The sequence below is a fragment of the Microtus pennsylvanicus genome, chromosome X (assembly GCF_037038515.1).
Source record: "Microtus pennsylvanicus isolate mMicPen1 chromosome X, mMicPen1.hap1, whole genome shotgun sequence".
NCBI lineage: Eukaryota > Metazoa > Chordata > Mammalia > Rodentia > Cricetidae > Microtus > Microtus pennsylvanicus.
Genome location: NC_134601.1, coordinates 14,601,101 through 14,620,898, shown reverse-complemented (window position 1 = coordinate 14,620,898; position 19,798 = coordinate 14,601,101). Strand labels below are relative to the sequence as shown.

The following is a 19,798-nucleotide window of genomic DNA, read 5'->3' as shown; positions in this document are numbered from 1 at the left end:
AGAGCCCAATGTTTCATTGTATAATTAGCCGCCAAAAGTGGCTTTAGTGAAATTTTCTACCTGCTCTCTAGATTCTCCATTGCTAAAAGTGACACTCTTATCTTCCAAAGTCTCCAGGTTTATAATGACTAAAAATAAGAAAATATACATGTATTAAAGAGATAATTTCAAACAACTATATATAGGAATAGATTAGGAAAAATAATCAAGCATATCATAATTAATTTCCCTGTGTCAGAAAATTACAACTCCATCCCAATAATTAATTTCCCTGTGTCAGAAAATTACAACTCCATCCCAACAAACTATGGACTCCAAAATATTATACACTTAATTATACTTGTTTTTTCCCAGCTCCCACTACCAAAAGTCCATTGATCTTAGCTAAAATTCAATGACCATACAACGTCTATCTAAGGAAGTAGAGCTAATGCAATATTTGAGATAAAAATTTATACAAGGTGAAATAACTCTATAGTACATACACCAATTTCCAATAATATGATTTCTCCCTCAATTTTACATCAGGTGTGTTGAGGGTGAGTGCAACGTCACTCTAATGCCTCATTGATGGAGGAGGGTCATCTTTCTATCTGTTGTTTCATTGGTTAAATAAAGAAACTTCCTTAGCCCTTTAATAGGACATAAAATTAGGTAGGCGGAGTAAACAGAACAGAATGCTGGGAGAAAGAAGCTGAGTCAAGGAGTCGGCATGGTTCTCCCACTCCAGACAGATGCAGGTTAAGATCTCCCCTGGTAAGCCACCTCGTGGGCTACACAGATTATTAGAAATGGGTTAATCCAGGTGCGAGAGTTAGCCGAGAAGAGGCTGGAACTAATGGGCCAAACAGTGTTTAAAAGAATACAGTTTCTGTGTAATTATTTTGGCCCGTGCGGGCAGCTGGGTGGTGGGACACAGCCCTGCCACTCCTATTTCAACACCTCATTCTAAGCTACTTGAAGACAGCTTCAGTATAAAGGAAAGAAAGACCAAAAAGAAAAAAAAAGAAAAGAAAAAATAGCAAAGGTCACAACTATCACTACAACTAAAAGCCTCCATTCCCAAGACTTTTAAAGCAATATCCAGCATAATTCCTAATGTTTATAAACTACTATATAATCCTTCTGAGAGGAGTTATTAGTTTCTCAGTGGCAATCCAAAAAAGTTGTTTGTAAGAAATAAATTCTTCATGGATACATAAAATGTCATTTTATTTCACATAGCTTTACACAAGGAGCACTGTGTAATGATTAATATAACAACATTAAGAAATATGACATCATGATAGAATGGTGATAAAAGTAATAAAAGGAGAAATTTGCTACTTTGTGAAGATCTGAGTATCAAGAAAAGAATCTTCAATAATGGAAGCACCACCCACTGTTTGTTCTACTGCAACATCATTTTATGTCTCTCTTTTAGCTTGCTCTTAATAGCCCATCTAATTAGCTACCTAATCCCATTGAACCAACCTAAAAATCTATCTCAGAAATAGACTTAATTCAAATTGCTACCGTTTCTGTCCTAGTATATTCTGACAGCTCACTCAACAGATCTCCTGCTTCTAATATTGGTGGCCTTTTCAGACTTTTGACCTCCTTCTTTCCATTCTTCTGCCAATTACCTTTTAAAACACCATTGACCAAGCTTCAATCTGATACCCCTAAATGGTTTAATATCTTCTCTTATTTCCAAAAACTGACACAGTACTCTTTTTGAGTCTTTCAGCTATTTTCACTTAGAACTTCTCAAAAATTGCTATGGTTCATGATTTCCCAGTAACAGCATCATCAGGCCTACTTTTAACTTGCTCTGTTTTCAAGAAAATGTTGAACCCTAATTCAAGATCTAGCATACAGGTTATTTTACAAATATTTCTGAAACACCTCAGACAGTCTTACAAGCCTCTCTGCTCCCAGAGAAAATCAAACACACCCTTTCCCCACTTTACTATTATTTTTTCCATTTTTTCTATATTTCATAATTGAAACTACCAACAGTGATGCATTCTCAAGTTATGTTTCTATCTCCTTAGCATACTACCTGGAATCAAACAAGTTGTTAATAAAAGTTTATTGAATGAATGAAAAACAATATAGGGTAAATGAAAATATAGAATCTTATAGCATTTGTCTTTTAAGGAATCTTTCTACCACTGCACATGATTCATTGTAGAAGAGTTCAATGAAAAACTTGAAATGTGTTATTGTGCTGTATGTTTGTTGTGAAAATTTTGCCAACTAACATTTAAAAGGATGTTTTATTCTACACATATCTGAGACATGTTATAGATTGTGACTAAAGTCTCCATTGTAAGCCCATTCTACCTATCAACCTTGATTGAGAAGGAAGCTTAGATTTTTCTACCTTCTCAAGAATTTGAAGGCTACATTTATTCCAATGAATATGCATAGTCTCATAATGATCACCTTATCCAGAGGAACATTCTGATCAGTATCTTGGGCAAGTTTTCATGGAAATAACCTTGGGACTTCTCAGAGAAAACTAACCTTCCTAGTATGCTTTCATGAAGTCCTGGGTGAATACAGGAAATCCTTTCATGGAAAGATCAAAGAACAGTTGTACTTTCAAGCCAGCACCATCTTTTTACACAGCTCCAGTAATCATTATTCATGTGGTATTCCATATGAATATTGATCCTTGAAACTATACAATATGGCATCCAATACTAACCTTTTCAAAAAAATTATAACACTTTTTAAATTCCATTATGATCCCTATTTGAAGCAATGAGCTGCCATGATATCTTTGTATCATAGGAAGCAGGGTCTTTTTGCAGTCCATTTCAGGTGGTTAAGGCACAATTTTCTTTTTCCATCAACACTTGCATTACTTAAAGCCTTAGCTCAAATTCTCTTCATCCTTAAAGCCTTAACTAAGATCTTTTTTTCCCTACTACTATTTTACTCTATACCACCTAAGAACCAAGCTGTTCTTATTCGCACAGGGATTTTCTGAAGTAGGCAGTCTATCACTTTTCAGCATTCCTTTATACAGTGAGACTCACCTATTTACTACTTATGAAAAGCATGGAGGGGGACTCTGCCTATTCCTTGCTAAGCTCATTTATCTCCACATATGATAAGCAGCTTGTGAAATTAATATAATTGATGAGCTGCAGCATTTGAGATAAATCTTATTCCCCTCCAATTGCTAGTTTTCATTTTCAAATTTTACTATTCTTTCATTTGCATATGAATTTTATCTTAATATTTGGATTTCATCCATAGATGTCTTGGTTGTTAGCTGTGCTATTTGGGTATAGGGTTAAAATCATCCTACCAAAGTGACAAAGACTCAGAAGCCTTATGAACCAATAAAATGTCCCCCAACAAGTTGCATCATATATTACTCCTTTAGAAATATGGCAAAAACACAACTTATTAACATGTTTGTAAATGAAAAACACATGACTGTAAGCTGTAATATCACAAAAAGTGTTCATTTCTTATGATCAACTTCAGATCTTTGAAATATGAACCTATGCTTAGCTGAATTCATCTCATTATATCCATGCTCTATATGCTAAAAAAAGTTCTTTTTACAAAAGTAACTAATGTATATACATTACTATATCTTCTACTAAATGTCATCAAAGAAATGTCAGTCTTTACATAGGCAGGTCCAGCATGGTCAACTGTGTTGATCTGGCTAGCTGTGTGATTTTAATAAAGGGACCATAAACTTGGTTTCTTTTTAAGTGAAAAATGAATAATGGCTATTTAAGATCTTGTTAGGACTGGGTCAAGATGAGACCTTGTATTATAGCAATAGGCTTTTGTTTTTGTCGTCCATATTGTAAACTCATCTGGCAAGCAAAGCATACTCCATTTTTAAAATAATGGTTAATTAAAGATTATTTCCTTTCACAATAATTACAAATACTAAACAAACTTACAGTACCCATAAACGACTCTACAACTCATCTCTAGAGCCCTTTGTATTTACTATTTGAGTGGAATCAATATGGTTATCTACCTGTCGATTTTTCTTATTCTTTTACACAGAATGAAAGCCACCTATTTTTATGGCTGTCTCAGAAAGTACTGAACTAATCAATGTATCCAGTGATAACAGCATGATTTGGAACACACATAACAAAGGCTTATCACTTTACTGTATACTGAACCTGTCAAAATATTTTCCTGGACATAATATGAAAATAGATGTTTTCTGTTCTCCATTATTTTAGTGGGTAGTAACTAAAAGATTAGAAGGCTATTTGATGAGTCCACAACTTAATGATTTTGGTTGAATTCTTTTGCAATATATAGTTATTCTTAAAAAGTTGAAATATAATAATTCTCTAGGCTTAATTTCAATTTATTTCTCAAATATGCTCAGTTGCTCACAGCCTCAGTAATTCCTAGGTTATTATAATGAGGTAATGAGGAATGTGAAGGAGTATATGTCCGCCATTCTGTCCTCTTGTGGATAATCCTGGAAAATGGGAAAAGACTGGAAAAACTTACTTTAGAAAAAAAATAGAGTTGGGCTTACTTGGGAAGGAGAAGTACACTGTTAGTGGTCTACCAAGGAACCAGTCTAACAAGAGGTCCAGGAAGGTAAAAACCACTCTCCAATTCACAAACCAAAATAATCAAGTAGATCCCAAGTGCCAGTATAACTCATTGAAACTGGGCTTTGCAAGAACACCACACATTCCCTCACAGAAACATGTGCTTATAGCTATCTCCTAAAGAATCAAAAAACTTAATAAAATGTGATGTTTTAAGTTTTATCATTGGTAATGGTGATAATCATATTTGTATAGTATACCTAGAGTTATATTACAAAAAGAGGATAAAATAATCTTTTGACTTATTTTCTGTCAAAAAGAAAATAATGGAAATAACAATGGATTTAAAAACAAAGAATGCCAAGATCAATGAATGAAAAACAAATGTTCTTTTAGCTTTAAAGACTGGAATTTTGATATTGCTGACAGTTTTCAGGAAGCTGATAGCTACAATTACTTGTATATAACCCCAGGAAGGAAAAGAATACATGTGGCAAAAAAAGTAGGACCTGAAGAAATAAGAAAGAGAACAATCAGGAAACCAAATTTGTGTTAATGCCAGTGCTTCTCTGTACCACTGTTTGACTAGTTCTAATAAGCAAATGAAGGGAGAAATGAAATGAACAAATAGCAGGGATCCACATCGAAAGAGGTGTTCTAGCTTTATCTTAGCAAGACCTTTAAGACAGCCTCCAGAGGCAGAGTTGCAGTTTAGAAAAGAAGAAATATGATGTTCTTTCTTCTAAGGAAGTAGAGAACAAGCACAGGGGAACTCAGACTTCAGAATTCAAGGGGAAACTAGCTTTTTATATACATCTTAAATTAAAATAGACTTACTTAACTTTCCCCCTTCCCTTTCCTCTCTTAGCCTACTCCCTTTCCCCTTACTCCTAAACTGTTACCCTCCTTTACTTTATTATGGCTACATATATCTATATGTGTGTGCGTGCATGTACAAATGCCTAGGCTCAACCGTGTTCATTTTTGTTGGTGGTATATGTGTGGTTTCAGGGATTACCACATTGTATTGAACAAACAAAAAGGAGGCTTGTTTTAGCACTTTTAAAGTTCCTCAATTACCAGTGAAGTCAGGGAAACTGAAGTGTGTAGTATACAATCATATTCTGACATCCACACTGCCTATATATGCAAGACAAAATAGTATGCTTTAGCCCTATCTCACATTAATCCTACAAATCTTTAGTTATAGACAAATATGTCTTTTTCCAGAATAAGTCCAACATTTTTAATTATCTTCCAACTTTTACAGTTCATTCTCTCCATCTATTACTAATATGAATATATAAGACCTGTCATACAGATTTGTAATTGTATTTAGCATTCAAGACCAAGTTCAAAGTCTATCTCTCAATCATTCTCTGTGAGACTCTGCCTGTATAGTCCTATAAACTAATGTTTTATAAATCTGGGCAACTATTCTAGGAATGGTATATGGTTCTCCTCAGAACACCTTTCCTAATTACTGAAACATAGCCATGTTAAATGACTCCTCTCCTTTCCTCTGTGTCTTCACACAAAACACAAGGGGATTCTTTACTGTTTCAGAAATTTTGCTTGACTTCCTTCATTTAGCTTCAACAAACCTTAAAGTTAGGAAAAATATGAAATGATATGTTTGGGAAAATGAATGTGAATACCTATAAAAATGAACCAATTAGAAAAAAAATTATCCAAAAACATAAAGAAGCAAGCACCAATGTACATGTATAGAACATTCTGAATTCTACACATCTGTGCACAAATGTTAAGGTTGAAGGCCTTTTCTCACATCCAGAATGTGTAAGACCATATAAAGTGTACCTATTCCTTTTTTGTTAACCACAGCCAACAGCAGCCTCTGAAGCAAATTACCCTTTAGGATGATATCACTCTCTCCATTAGTGCCATATTTTTCAAAGGTTATTTGAGACACTTTATATGAGACACTGCATCACCCATTTTTAAATAACACAAATAAGAAACTGAAATTACTACAAAATACAAAGCTATCTATACCAGCATATTTTCATCATAATGCAAAAAATAAAAGCAAAAACATAAAACCAAACATTTGTGACAGAATCGTGCATAAAGTTCTACTTATCAACAATTTTGTTTTTAAGAAAACAAAATTTGTAAACAACTTTCAGTTTCCACTGGGCATAAATAAAGCTTTTATTGTTTTCAGATTCAGTTTCTAAAAATCCTTCTGGACACAACTACATCGTACATTACTCTTCTTTAGTGGCACAGAATGTTAAAAAAATTAAGATGAAGTTTTTAAACAAAAAATTATTTACTTAAATGATATGCTCCAATTGGCCAGTTAACTTTACGCCATACAGTTGCTTGGACTTTTTATCTTCTTACTGTGGTGTAGAAATTATAAGAGGAAAGGAAAGGTTTCAAGAATAAGAAATAAAAATTCCTTCCAAATATAGATCTAAAAGAATATGGGCACATACACACATGCACACACACACACACACACACACACACACACACACACACACACACACACATATAACATGTTTAAACAAAAAATTTAACTTCTGAATATGTGAAGGTTATCATATCTGATTATTTGTATATGTTTGAGTGGTATCTGTTTTCTGGTCCTTTAATTTTTCTTGCTTTTTAACCATGGCAAACAAACTTCACTAAAACATGTCAGCTTCCTGTCACTAGATCCAGAGAAAAATTGCAAATGCTTAAAAAATACTGAAATTGCTCTGTAGATAAGTCTTTAAGGTAATAATTCAAAGAAATACTGCACCCCATCAAAGATAGCTGTTCTGACCAGGGACCCAGAACCTACTGGCTGACATTCTTGGCACTGTGAACTGGGTCTGAATTCTAATGCTAAGTGCTTTCAAAAAGTGCATCAAGATTTAATAGAGTAAATTTTCAGGCTTGATCAGAGTTTTAGCCACATAAATTCCATTAGGTTCAAAGCTCCATAATGTTCCACCCTGTCTATATTTATGTTCACATTCTAATCTACACCCTTCTAAGCTCTCTGTTGGGCTCTCTAATGTCTCAATTTCTTTCCTCCTATTTTGGATTCTCAAATTGCCCCTCAAATATGTTTCTTCCCCTTGGCTTTAGGTTCCTAAGCTTCACTCTCCCCATGTTTGAAATCCCTTGAGACCACTATTTTAAAATAAACACTCTCTTCACTGATCTCCTATCATGATTTTATTGCAGCCGATCCATTTTCTAGACAAAGCTCTTCTAAAGTCAATTTGAATCACCACTCCTTTGATAATCATATCCAGAGAAGATGAAAGCTCACTCAAACACTTTGAAAATATTCCTCTCATTGGTGTATTGGAGAAATGAGGAAAAACCATGAAGTCATTTCTGAAACTGGGTCAGCCATTTTGTGAATGTGTAAGAAAGAGGATTACAACAGAATGGATCTCACTGGATGGGTGACCTGTCTCTCCATTAATGAGGTATGGATCAGCCTAGCAGACTGTTTGTGCAGCAGCGCTACTTGCAAGTCAGTACAGAGCCACTGCTACGTAAGAGAGAACAATACTAGGTACTCAGACAAGGGAAGGGTCATATGACATTCCAATTTCCTATTAGCCTCTTCTTTCATAGCATATCCATATTTAGTTTGTATATTAAAACTCAGTATTAAGGCATGCAGTAGGAATTAAGTTTAAGATTCCTTGGTGACTATATAGTAGAATAGAGTAACGCATAGGCAGAAATAATATAATTATGCACAGCTGAGGATACATTTTTTTTACCAAACATTTGCCTTTATTCATGAAAGGAAAAGTGAAGTCAAAGTGTGAAGAAGCACAAACCTGGAAGGAAGAACCCTGGACTTATCTTGGAAAGTAATGACAATGTAGTAAAGAATCAAAAGAAGGTTCTGACTTGTATACAGAGGATGGCTTGGAAGAGACATGGGACAGGAGTCAGTGGGTAGTTATGGACGGTTACAGCAATCCATAGACAAAGGCACCAAGTGTAGAGACGAGGGGGCAGATCAGAGAGATACTTAGGTGCAAGCTTCACAAGACTTTATGAGTTATAATACAAAGCCCAAATCACCTCAAAATGAGACACTATCAAAATGTGAGTCCATAAAATACAACCAACTGTCTCAGGCCTTTCTTGCTTTGTGTTTGTATTATTCACCAATGTCACCACATTCTCTAGTGAGAATGAAGAAAAGAAAAGCTTAAGGCCTTACTGGATCATACTTCCACAATTTAGACAGTACCGACTCAGAATGTCTATCAATTCGGGCTGCTGATTAAGAAAGTTAACATGTTTTCTCCCTCTGTTTTTCCAGGCTTCTAGTTACCAGTTACAGAAATTGAACCTAAAGGAAGTGACTTCTTGCTTGAAAGGGCAGTGGGCAGCTGTTTCCATAAGGGCTATCTCAGTATCACTAAGACCTGTCTTAATCATTGTCTCTTTATTTGTTTGTGAGAGGCTATATGGAAGATAATATTAATACCTTGTCAAAGAATACATCTGTAGACACACTGAATAAACTAAGGGAGTGTTCACAATGCCTTGTTGTGTTAGGCACTGAGTGCGTGGTGTGTCTTTTTACATAGAAAACTTGGGCTGTGGCGGTGGAAGGATCAGAAAGTTTGGCTCCTTCTTTGAGGATTTGATGACAACCTGGGCTATGTGGGTTCTTGTTTTTTAAAAAAAAATGCATTGATTGTAAAGAATGCTATTATTTTGTACATAATTTCACTACAAGATAAGTTTCTAAAATAATTTTATAACTATACTATTTCATTCACTCAGTCAGATATTTCAACATTACAAATTATGGAGACTTAACTGTACTTGTAGTACATTTGTGTCCCAAGTTACCCCAGACCAAGAATCAAACTCACCTCGAAGAGAGCTATGCACACAGAGCAATATGATAAATGAGTTGCATATGCATAGTTACCAGTGACTAGAAAATCAATCATGGAAAATTTTTTAAAAACCACTTACTTCAGTTGTTTGCAGGATTGTGAACTTTGGCAGCTTGGTCTTTGAACTGGTTGTGCTGGGTTTCCCATCCAACAGTGACCCAAAGGAGAGGTTTCCAAAGCTGTTCTCAAATTCAATGGAAGGCTTCAGTGTTGGAGAGATGTCAGTTGCTAGGTCCTGCCCGTCCATGGGCCTTACATATGCAGTTGGCTTTTGTTGCCCCATACTTGATTTGCAGTAAAGCCCAGGTGGGAAGGTTGGGACAGAAAGGCCACTGCTGGGAGCTAATAAAGATGAGGCAACTAGGGGAGACCCAGGTGCTTGCACTGTAAAATCGGATTCTTTTGGTGAATTAGACTGAAAGATTTCTTTGAAAGCATCTTCTCCAGACTTGATGTCATCTTCCTTTTCAGATGGATTAGATTTTTCAACTGTATCACTTTGGGGTTGCTCAGCTGGATAGACGAAGAAGTCTTCCAGTCGGGTTTGAGGTGGATCCTGTGTGGATGTCTGCATCTTGTTTGGCTGACTAGTGGCCTGGCTTGGCTGTGCGGGACTAGTGTTCTGATTATCTCCTTGCCATTCAGGTTTCGATTTTCTGTTGCTGTGTATTAGAGTGGAATTCAGTATCACGACTGAAGGTGGAGGCATTGGTGCTGAGGAGTGTGTATTCTCCTGGTGAGATGGCATCATTCGATTCTTTTGTTCTGGATAAAAGCTTGCTTCACTTTTGCTGATAGGAGTTTGGGGCACAGAATTTTTCGGGATGCCCACCAAGTGATTCTGACTGGAATGGTTAGTTAGTAGATCCTTCATTTCATCATAGCTTCCAAGAGTGTTCTGGACTCGATTAGCAAGGGCATCCCCTTTGTTTGTCTAAAATAACAAAAAGATGGGGTGAAAGAAGAGAAGGTGAATAGGTGTCTATTTCCTAACATTAATGCTTCAAATAAATACCTTATATAGACTGACAGACAGAGTTCTTTAAAATTGCTATACTGTCACATATTTTCACACTGTTATGTGCTATGTAGGAAAAAAACTTATATTATAATGGTTTTTGCATTCCAATACCATTCTTCACAGATCTTTAATGGAAAACTTTCAGCTTAACATGGACACACAAACACAAACAAAACAACAACAAAACAAACAAAAAAGAAAACTGAAGCAATAGTGAATAATGATGGAGGAAGGTCATTGGTTAAAAAATAAAGAAACTGCCTTGGCCCATTTTATTGGTTAGAACATAGGTGGGTGGAGTAAACAGAACAGAATGATGGAAGGAAGAGGAAGTGAGCTCAGAGACGCCATGTTCCCCTCTCCCAGGCAGACGTGATAGCTCTGCTCTCTGAGGCAGACAGCCATGGAGCCAGCCACCAGGTCAGACATGCTGAATCTTTCCTGGTAAGCACACCTCGTGGTGCTACATAGATTATTAGAAATGGGTTAAGAGGCTGAAACTAATGGGCCAGGCAGTGTTTAAAAGAATACGGTTTGTGTGTTGTTATTTCGGGGCATAAGCTAGCCAGGCAGCTGGGGTGCCGGGGAAGCAGGCCCGCTGCTCCTATTACAACAGAATAATAATAAAAGAACTTCTGGGAGGGTATCACCATCCCTGATTTCAAATTTTACCACAGAAGTATAGTAATAAAATAGCATGGTATTGGCACAAAAATAGGCATGTCAATCAATGAAATTGAATTGAAGAACCAAACATAAATACATATACCCATGGAAATTTGATTGTTTATAATGCCAGAAATATGCACAAGAAAGAAAGCAACATCTTCAATACAGGGTTCTTGTTAAACTGGACAACTGAATTTAGAAGAATCCAAAGGATCCATATTTGGGTCTGCGCAAAACTCAAGTCTAATGGATCAAAAATTTCAGAATAAAACCAAATACACTGAGCTCGGTAAAAGAGAATGTGTGGAATAATCTTGAACTCATTGGCACAGGAAAATACTTTCTGCACAGAACACACCATTAGCACAGGCACTAAGATCAACAATCAATAAATGGACCTCACAAAACTTGAAAATTTCTCCAAAGCAAAGGATATTTCCACTCAGAAAAAAGCCACAGGTTACAGAATAGGAACAGATTTTTACCAACATCTGATAGAGGGTTAGTAACTAAATATATAAAAAACTAAAAAAAACACTACATGTCAAGAAAACAAACTAATAATAAAAAAAAGGTACAGTTGTAAACAAGATTCTCAAGAGGAAACTCAAATAGGTAAAGAAACAAAGAAATGTTCGATGCCCTTAGACACATGGGAAATGCAAATCAAAACTACTTTGAGATTTCATTTTATACATGTCTGAATAGCTAAGATAAACAAAACAAGTGGAAACTCATTCTGGCAAGGATATGGAATAAGGAGAACACTCTTCTATTGCTGGTAGGAGTGAAAAGTTGTACAGCCATTGTACAAATCAATGTGGTGGTTCCTCAGGAAGATGGGAATTTATCTACCTAAGGATCCAGCTATTATACCACTCTTGAGCATATTACCTAATGAATCTTTTTCCTACCACAGAGACACTTGCTCAACCATTTTCATTGCTTCTATATTCAGAATGCCTAGAAATTTGAAACAACCTACATGTCTCAGCAGAATAATGTATAGAGAAAATATGATGTATTTATACAATGGAGTATTACACAGCTGGTAAAAAAAACGAAATAATAAAATTCAGAAGTAAATGGATGGAATTAAAAAAAAATCACCCAGAGTGAGGTAACTCAGAAACATATGATATATATTCACTTATATGTGGATATTAACTATTAAGTTAATGATCAAGCTACATTATACAATCATAAAGGTTAGGTATAGAGTAAGGTACTGGGAGAGACATATAGATCTTCCTAGGAAAGGGGAGTAGAAGACATAGTTATGGATCAGTGAAGGGAGGAACTAGCATGGGAGGATCAATTATAGAGATGGAGGGAAAAGGAGGATGAAGGAGGAAATTTGAGGGGTAATATGGAAACCTAATATAGTAGAATTGTTCTAAAATATACACATATATAAAGGAGATCTAAATCACCAAAGAATGGGAAAGACAGAGCCCCTCTGGATTACCCATTATCTCTTGTTACCAAACGAAGCTTCCAGGATCAGAATTGTGCTATATCTGAGTTGCTGACCAAAATGGTCCCATGGGAATTCCCAAAATATCCAGGCTTTTTCCAAGATTATAGGTTGCTCTTCACAAAATGATGACAAGACACAATAGCTGAAGACAAGACTTATAGAATTCACTGAATATGGAAAAATCAGGTTGGTGCCTACATATAGCCTTTAAATCTAAGAACTAGCATCTTTGCTATAGGGAGTTACTATTTATGCTACCAAAGAAGAGACAAAAACACCAACACAGAAACAAGTCCTTTTATCTACAATGGTGTCCTGCCTGCAAAATATACCAGTGCAATTGTGGCACAACATTCTTTGGGTTAGCCAACAAATATCTAATATGACTGAAGGCTTATTTCATGAGAGGAACCAGTTCCTAATACTGCTTAAGTGACAAAGAATTTGAGACTAGATAGACCAGGGCCGTAGAGTAAAATTAGATACTACTGTTAAAAAAAAAGAAAGAAGCAAAATGACTCCGAATAATATTCTTCATATTCATTCATATGTTAGTGTTTTGCTCACCTGTCATCAGAGAGTCTTTCTCCCACAGCAAATGGGGAAAATATAAAGAAACCACAGCCAGACAATATGCAGAGAATGATAAACCTTGAAAGACTTAGTTTAAAAATCTTCTCCGGGGACTCAGAAGAAGAGGATGTCAAAAGAATATAAAAGGCAGAGGGAATGGAGGACATTAAGGAAACAAGGCCTTCTAAATCAACATACATACACGAACTCCCAGAGACTAAGGCAGCAAGTGGACACATGTTCCTATCTGTAATCCAGAAGCAACCTCCAGTTGATAACCACTTGCTGAAGAGAGTTTAGTTTCTCTAAGGAGTCTCACTGGGGAAACAACCTACACTTAAGGGTAGGCTGCATGCCCAGTGGTAGATGGCCATCAGAAAATGAACCAAAAGGCATCTTAAAAGGTTCCTCATCTCATAATGTTTTATCAGAGCATTTCATTAATTATTTTTAAATTTTATCTTATTATTAACACTTAGAGGCCTGTTTGTTTTCTAATGAGAGACAAAAGGGGTAGATCCAGATAGGAGAGTTGCTGAGGAGGAACTGGAAAGCGGGGAAATTCATAATCAGGATATATCATTTGAAATAAAAATATATTTCCAATAAAAAGGGAAGGGTTTGAATAAGTAGGGATGATGAAATATTAGTTTTCTCCATGTCTTTCCTTTAAACATGTTTATTGAGAGATAATTTTAAGGTAATATCCATACTTTTGCAAAATAAAATACTGATTTTAGATTACATGAGATGAACTGTAACATTATACATTATGATTAAAACCATCTTCTTTCTAGTGTTGGATTACAAGAAATGCTAGACTTGTATACATTTTTGACACATTGCAATACTTTGTACCATAAAATGCTAAGCCTGTTTGATAAAGAAATCAGTTAAATTGTGATGTCCTCACTACTCAAACTTCAAACAAGGCGTGGGATTAAACAACATCTAATTGAGCTAACTTATGACTAACATGAATCTAATTCCTTTTAATCAGAGAACTGTATAAATTACTGGTGCCTGCCTACATATTCTGGGGGCAATTGTGTTTACACATTGATGATTCATACTCATTTACTTTGAAAGGCTGCAATTGTTCATCAACAGTGACTCAAGCTTTCCTGTGTCTTTGCAGTGAGCTAGAAAATTTTATTCAAGAATTTAAATTATTGCTTAAGTAAATCAAAACAAAGTCATCATTTCAAAACAATGTTAGCCTAATGTGTAAGAGTAACAGAGGCAACCAAATAAGTCTATGGACAATCAACAGCCTAGCTCTACCATCCCTTGTAGGATATGCTAATCTCACAAAAATGCTAGATTATTTTTATAAAATAATTAGGCTCTTGCATGCGTTTTTGCAATGAGGAAGCAAAGCATTCATGACTAAAATATGAAGGGTAGCTGAATACTTGGGAATAAATTTGATTAAATTCAGTTGCTAATTCTCAAAATTAACTTTTATGATTCTCTTTGTATCCAAATAGGTTATCAAAACAAGTTGTTGGATTCAGAAAAGCAAAAGACTTCTCTGTGCCTACGTTCCCTATTCTGGCCCCCTATATTACAAAGAAAAAAGTTACTGTTATACTTGGAGCCATCTGACTAGTGGACCATTTGTTAGGAAATACTCCCTATTATGTGGTCTTTATGTCACAGAAGTCATAAGCATGTTCTTCACATTTTCAAGAATGAAAAGCACTTGCCTACTCCTTGGTACATGGTCTACAAAAGACAGATGTTAAATATCCAAGATACCTCACATGCTTCAGCACTTCCTAGTTTCCTACACTGCCTAGGTGGAATATTTAACTCTTGGGTCTTAATCTCCATTTAGGATATAGCACTCTGTAGTCTTTGTATGTGAAGATTGGAGAATTAGAGGTTGGAGCATTAGAAATGAATAAAATCACGAAGGGAAAGAAAAAAACAAAATGAGAAGATTGTGCTCAGGCAAAATACCTGGCATATATGCATCTTTAATAGACTAGAAAAAGAAGAGGAACCAGGAAAAGACACCAAAAAGGAATAATGAGAGGGACACACACACACACACAGAGAGAGAGAGAGAGAGAGAGAGAGAGAGAGAGACAGAGAGACAGAGAGAGAGACAGAGAGAGAGACAGAGAGAGAAACAGAGACAGAGAGGGGGGAGCCAGGAAGGAAAAAGAAAGAGGGAGAGGGAAGGAGGGGGAGAGGAGAGGGAGGGGGGAGGGAGAGGGAGAGAGAGAGGGGGAGAATCAAATCAGAAACCTTGACCTCATTACGAGGATGATCTCCACATATTTAATTCATACCATGTGTTCATTCATGGACACTTGTAAAAATTAGGACAGTTAGAGAAATATGAATTTCAAAGATTACACTGAAATATGCTAAATATATGCTGGGAGATTTCTGTGAGTGATGGAGATCTTTAGAAGCTGAATAAATTTAATTCACTTTTAGTTTGCTTTTCCTCAAGAACATCTTACATTGCATCATATGCAGCCTTGGTGCTGAAGTAGTGATTAAACAATTAACCTTCTGTATAATTCTCAGTAGAATAATTGCCCTGTTTGCAGAAGTGCATTTGAAAGACATATTTAAAAGATATAGATTGGAAGAAATCATTTTTATTTCCTGAAATTCCCTAGGTTTGCCATTTTAATGGCAGAAATTACTTTTAGCAAAGGCAAGAATAAACTCTTTGCATATAGCAATTTCCTTCAACTGACTTACACAATGAACCATTTGGACAGCAGCCAAAGTCAGTCTGCCTACTCAATCCCTAAACAAAAAAACAAAGAAATTTCATTTTCTTAAGGTCCCACCAAGAATTTGATGCAAGTCTGAAACATTTTCAAGGATATTCTGGTCCCTGAAAAACATTTATCTCTCAAGTCATACAACTGATCTTAACACAGATGTCTGTCTATGATCAAGGATCTGAATCTATCAGCATAAATTAAGCTGTTTAATTTCCCACTTGAAATATCCTTGCTGTGTTTAATGGACTTTGTGGCAGTAGATTTCAACAAAATCACAACCTTACCCCTCTCCACTACAACTACCAACACAAATACTATCTCTTGCCCTGAGAAACCATTGCCCTCTCTCTGGGTCCACATTATAAGGATCCAAATCCCTTATATCTCATTTGCTTACAAGCAAGTTAGTAATATATCTGTTGTTATATTGATGATATTTAGAAGAAATAATTTTTTTCACAGTAGGAGGAAGTATTCCTAGTTCTTAATATCTATTCATTAATATTTACCCATTTCAATGGCGTTAGTTTCTGAGTCATGCTAACAGTTTTTTAAGACTCAAATTTTTTAAAATATGGTTTGAATAAAGAATTTTTAAACTGACCAAAATCAACCAATATGATACTAAAATTAATAGAAAAGTAAAAGTCCCCCGAATACTACAAGAAATTAACACCTTGCTATTTTTATTGCTGTTTCATAAATGTAATTTTGCTACTGTTATGCATAATAATGTAATATATGATATATAGAATGGTCTTAGACAACCCCTGTGAAAGGGGTTGTTCAACCCTTAATACATAGGTTGAGAACAACTGGTCTAGTATATACTAAATTCTCAAATAAATTGTCGCAGAATTCAATAGAAAATAATTATATTCCATACTATGCTTCTATCAAATGAAAGAATATGTAATATCTCAAAGTAATTGATACATAGAAAGACAAATGGCAAGTTGACTTTGTTACTCCTGGTTTAACAGTAAGTTGAAGTTTTTGAAGTTCATGATAGTTAATTCAAAAATGATGAGTTTATAGGTTATAGAATTATCATTATCTTATGAAAAGCAGAATATCACCTTAGATCATTAAGTGAGGAAACATTATGCATAGTGTTAAAACAAATTTCTCTCATTGGTTTACCTATAAGAAATTTTAAGCTATTAAGAAAACATTTTCCAAAACAGATTTTCTAGAAGATACTTAGGCATTCCTCATATACATTTTTCTTTTATGAAGACTAAATACTATGAGCATTACATTTATGTCTAATTCAGTGAAAGTGAGTGTACATTTCAAGTTAGGGACTACACTGATATCATCAGTCTGTAGCTTTCCTCTACACATAGGGTATAGTGGTGGACCAGTGATAACCTTAGGAATGGAGTCAACTAATCTTGTAATTTCTCAAAAAGTCAGTATGACACAGAAAACCTAGTGGAGCCTGATACACATTTATCCACCTACATTATATACTCTTATTATACACCATAGCAATTTCTGATGCACACTAAATGTTCCTTCTTTGCCCTCCAGAGTTTTAGTAATCCTATTAAGGAGGAAGGTATTCTCGGCAGACTTGATCGAACATTCTAAACATTCCAAAGATGAAGTTCAGCTGTTTCAATCAATTATAGGCTTCTTTCAATGTGGCCAATACTTTAATTCCCATTCTACATAATTGGTTGATTCTTTAAAGGTAACCTCTATAGCCATTATTTTCTAAGTAATTACATTTTTTATCATCAAGGAAATGCATTTTCCAAGTATTTTCAAGCATAAATTACATGTCTGGTTTGTGGCTCATGACTAACAGCACTCCTTCATTTAAGCTTTTTGTTTCTCATTACTTTAGGAAATGCAAGGCTCCTTTAGTTTGCTTCTAATGTTATCCACAGATCAGTAGTATAATTTCATTGCCAGACTAATGTGCTAAGAGGCTATTGTACCATACTATTTCCTTTTAATAAAATAATTCAAGTTTTGAAGTTCTCCTTTCTTCTACTTTATTGTAGTATAGCTAAAGTATGTGATTTAGTAATTTCCTTTTTTCCTGATTCTGATATTTTTACAGTTAATCTCTCTGGGCCATAAGTTGCCATTCCTTTCTTTATTTGACAAGAACTTGAACTTTATAGTACTTTCCAGATTTTAAGGCAAGGTGTTCCGAGCTGGTTTATTTTATCCTTACAACAATCTTTCAAATAAGCCACTGTCGTCTTTACCTTCTTTGAAACAAATATTCTTTCACAAACTACTCAAACCTTGCTGTACCCCAGTTTCCTCACTTTTATTGAGCCATTGAAATCTGTAAACTAGTAGTAATAAAAGCAACTGCAGTAATAATAATATGATCTGTTTCAAAAAGGATGAATAATGGCATAAATGTTATGGGAAGAGGATGTAAGACTCACTGGAGGAGATGGAATTCGTGACAGATAAGAACTTGAGACTAGATAAATCATGAGACCAGGGAAAACCTCATACTATCATTCTGCTAAAGGAACATAGCAGCAAAATGATGGTTAATGACACACTTTTATTATACCCATAGATTATTGCCTCACTCAACATTCATTAGAGAAGATTTTTACTAGAAGAGATGGTAATTAATAAATAGATCCACAACTGAAAAATGGGCAGAGAATGAGAGACTTTGAAGTACTCAGTTCTAAATGGAATGTGTTCATAAATCCCCTCTCCTCCGTCGAGGCTCAGGGCTCTCCGCAGAAGAAGAGGCAGAAAGATTGTAAGTGCCGGAGGAAATGGATGACTCAAAGAAACTGTCTTCCAGATTCAAGAGGACTGATGTACATATGGACTCACAGAGATTGCGGCAGTATTCACAAGACCTATACAAGCTCAAGACAGATGTGATCTCAGCACTCAGAGGGAGAAGTAGACACAGGGCAGTAGGCCTAGCCAAACTACATTGCAAACATAACCTATCCTAATCATTTGCTATCTGCTATTGACACTTGTTGACAAAGACAAAATCAGTTTTCTGAAATGGGATCTCACTGAGTATATAAACCACAATTTATGTCAGACCCTAAGTCCAGGAACAAAATGGTCTCGAAGGTATAAAAATACCTTTTCTGGACTTTTTGTATTGTTTTTACTTTGTTTTGGCATTTTCATCTAATTGATCTTTTACTTATTTCTTTTAATTTTTGTTTTTGTGGGTTTTTGGTTTCTTAACTTATTGTTTGTTTTTATTTTTGAAAGAGAGTGGAAAAGAATAAAGTTGAATGGATAGAATGGTAGGGAAGCTATAGAATTAGTTGGGGTAAAGAAAAATAATCAAATTACTGTTTGAAATTTTTTATTAAAATAAAAATAAAAGCTGAGTAGTGATGGTGTATGTCTTTAATAACAGGACATTAGAGGCAGAGGCAGAGGCAGGTGGATCTCTGATTTAGAGGCTGGCCTGTTCTACAGAGTGAGTTCCAAGATATCCAGTGGCTATAAGGAAAAACCTTGTTTCAAAGAGCCAATGATAATAATAATAGTGATAATAATAATAATAAACAATTATGATATAAATTTAAACAATAAATAAAACCAGAGGAAACTGTGGAAACAAGAAATGAGTCACTTAGTAGAAAAGCTTATCAACTCATTTGACTTGTCAGAAGAGAGAGAACTTCCTGCCACAGACAAAAAAGTCCCACTGAACTGGATACAAGTCTAGCGCCACAGTGCGTGAAACTATAGAGGAGCACTTAACAACTTAGGGCTAAAATTCCTCAAAAAAACATCAAGACAATGTGTACTCCACTTGTTTCTAGGATCAAATACACATACACATAAAGCTTTAGTTCATAGTTAAGAACCTACATTTTCCTCACAAATCT

At 35.3% G+C, this 19,798-nt stretch overlaps 1 protein-coding gene across 2 annotated transcripts in view; it reads right to left on the bottom strand.

Moving 5' to 3' along the window:
- Aff2 (ALF transcription elongation factor 2) overlaps positions 1-19,798 on the bottom strand; it is a 530,318-nt gene that overhangs the window by 333,675 nt on the left and 176,845 nt on the right. For both annotated transcript variants that reach the window (XM_075957146.1, XM_075957147.1), the window contains exon 3: positions 9,525-10,379. In XM_075957146.1, coding sequence (XP_075813261.1) covers positions 9,525-10,379 — 855 coding nt within the window. The remainder of the gene's footprint in view (positions 1-9,524; positions 10,380-19,798) is intronic.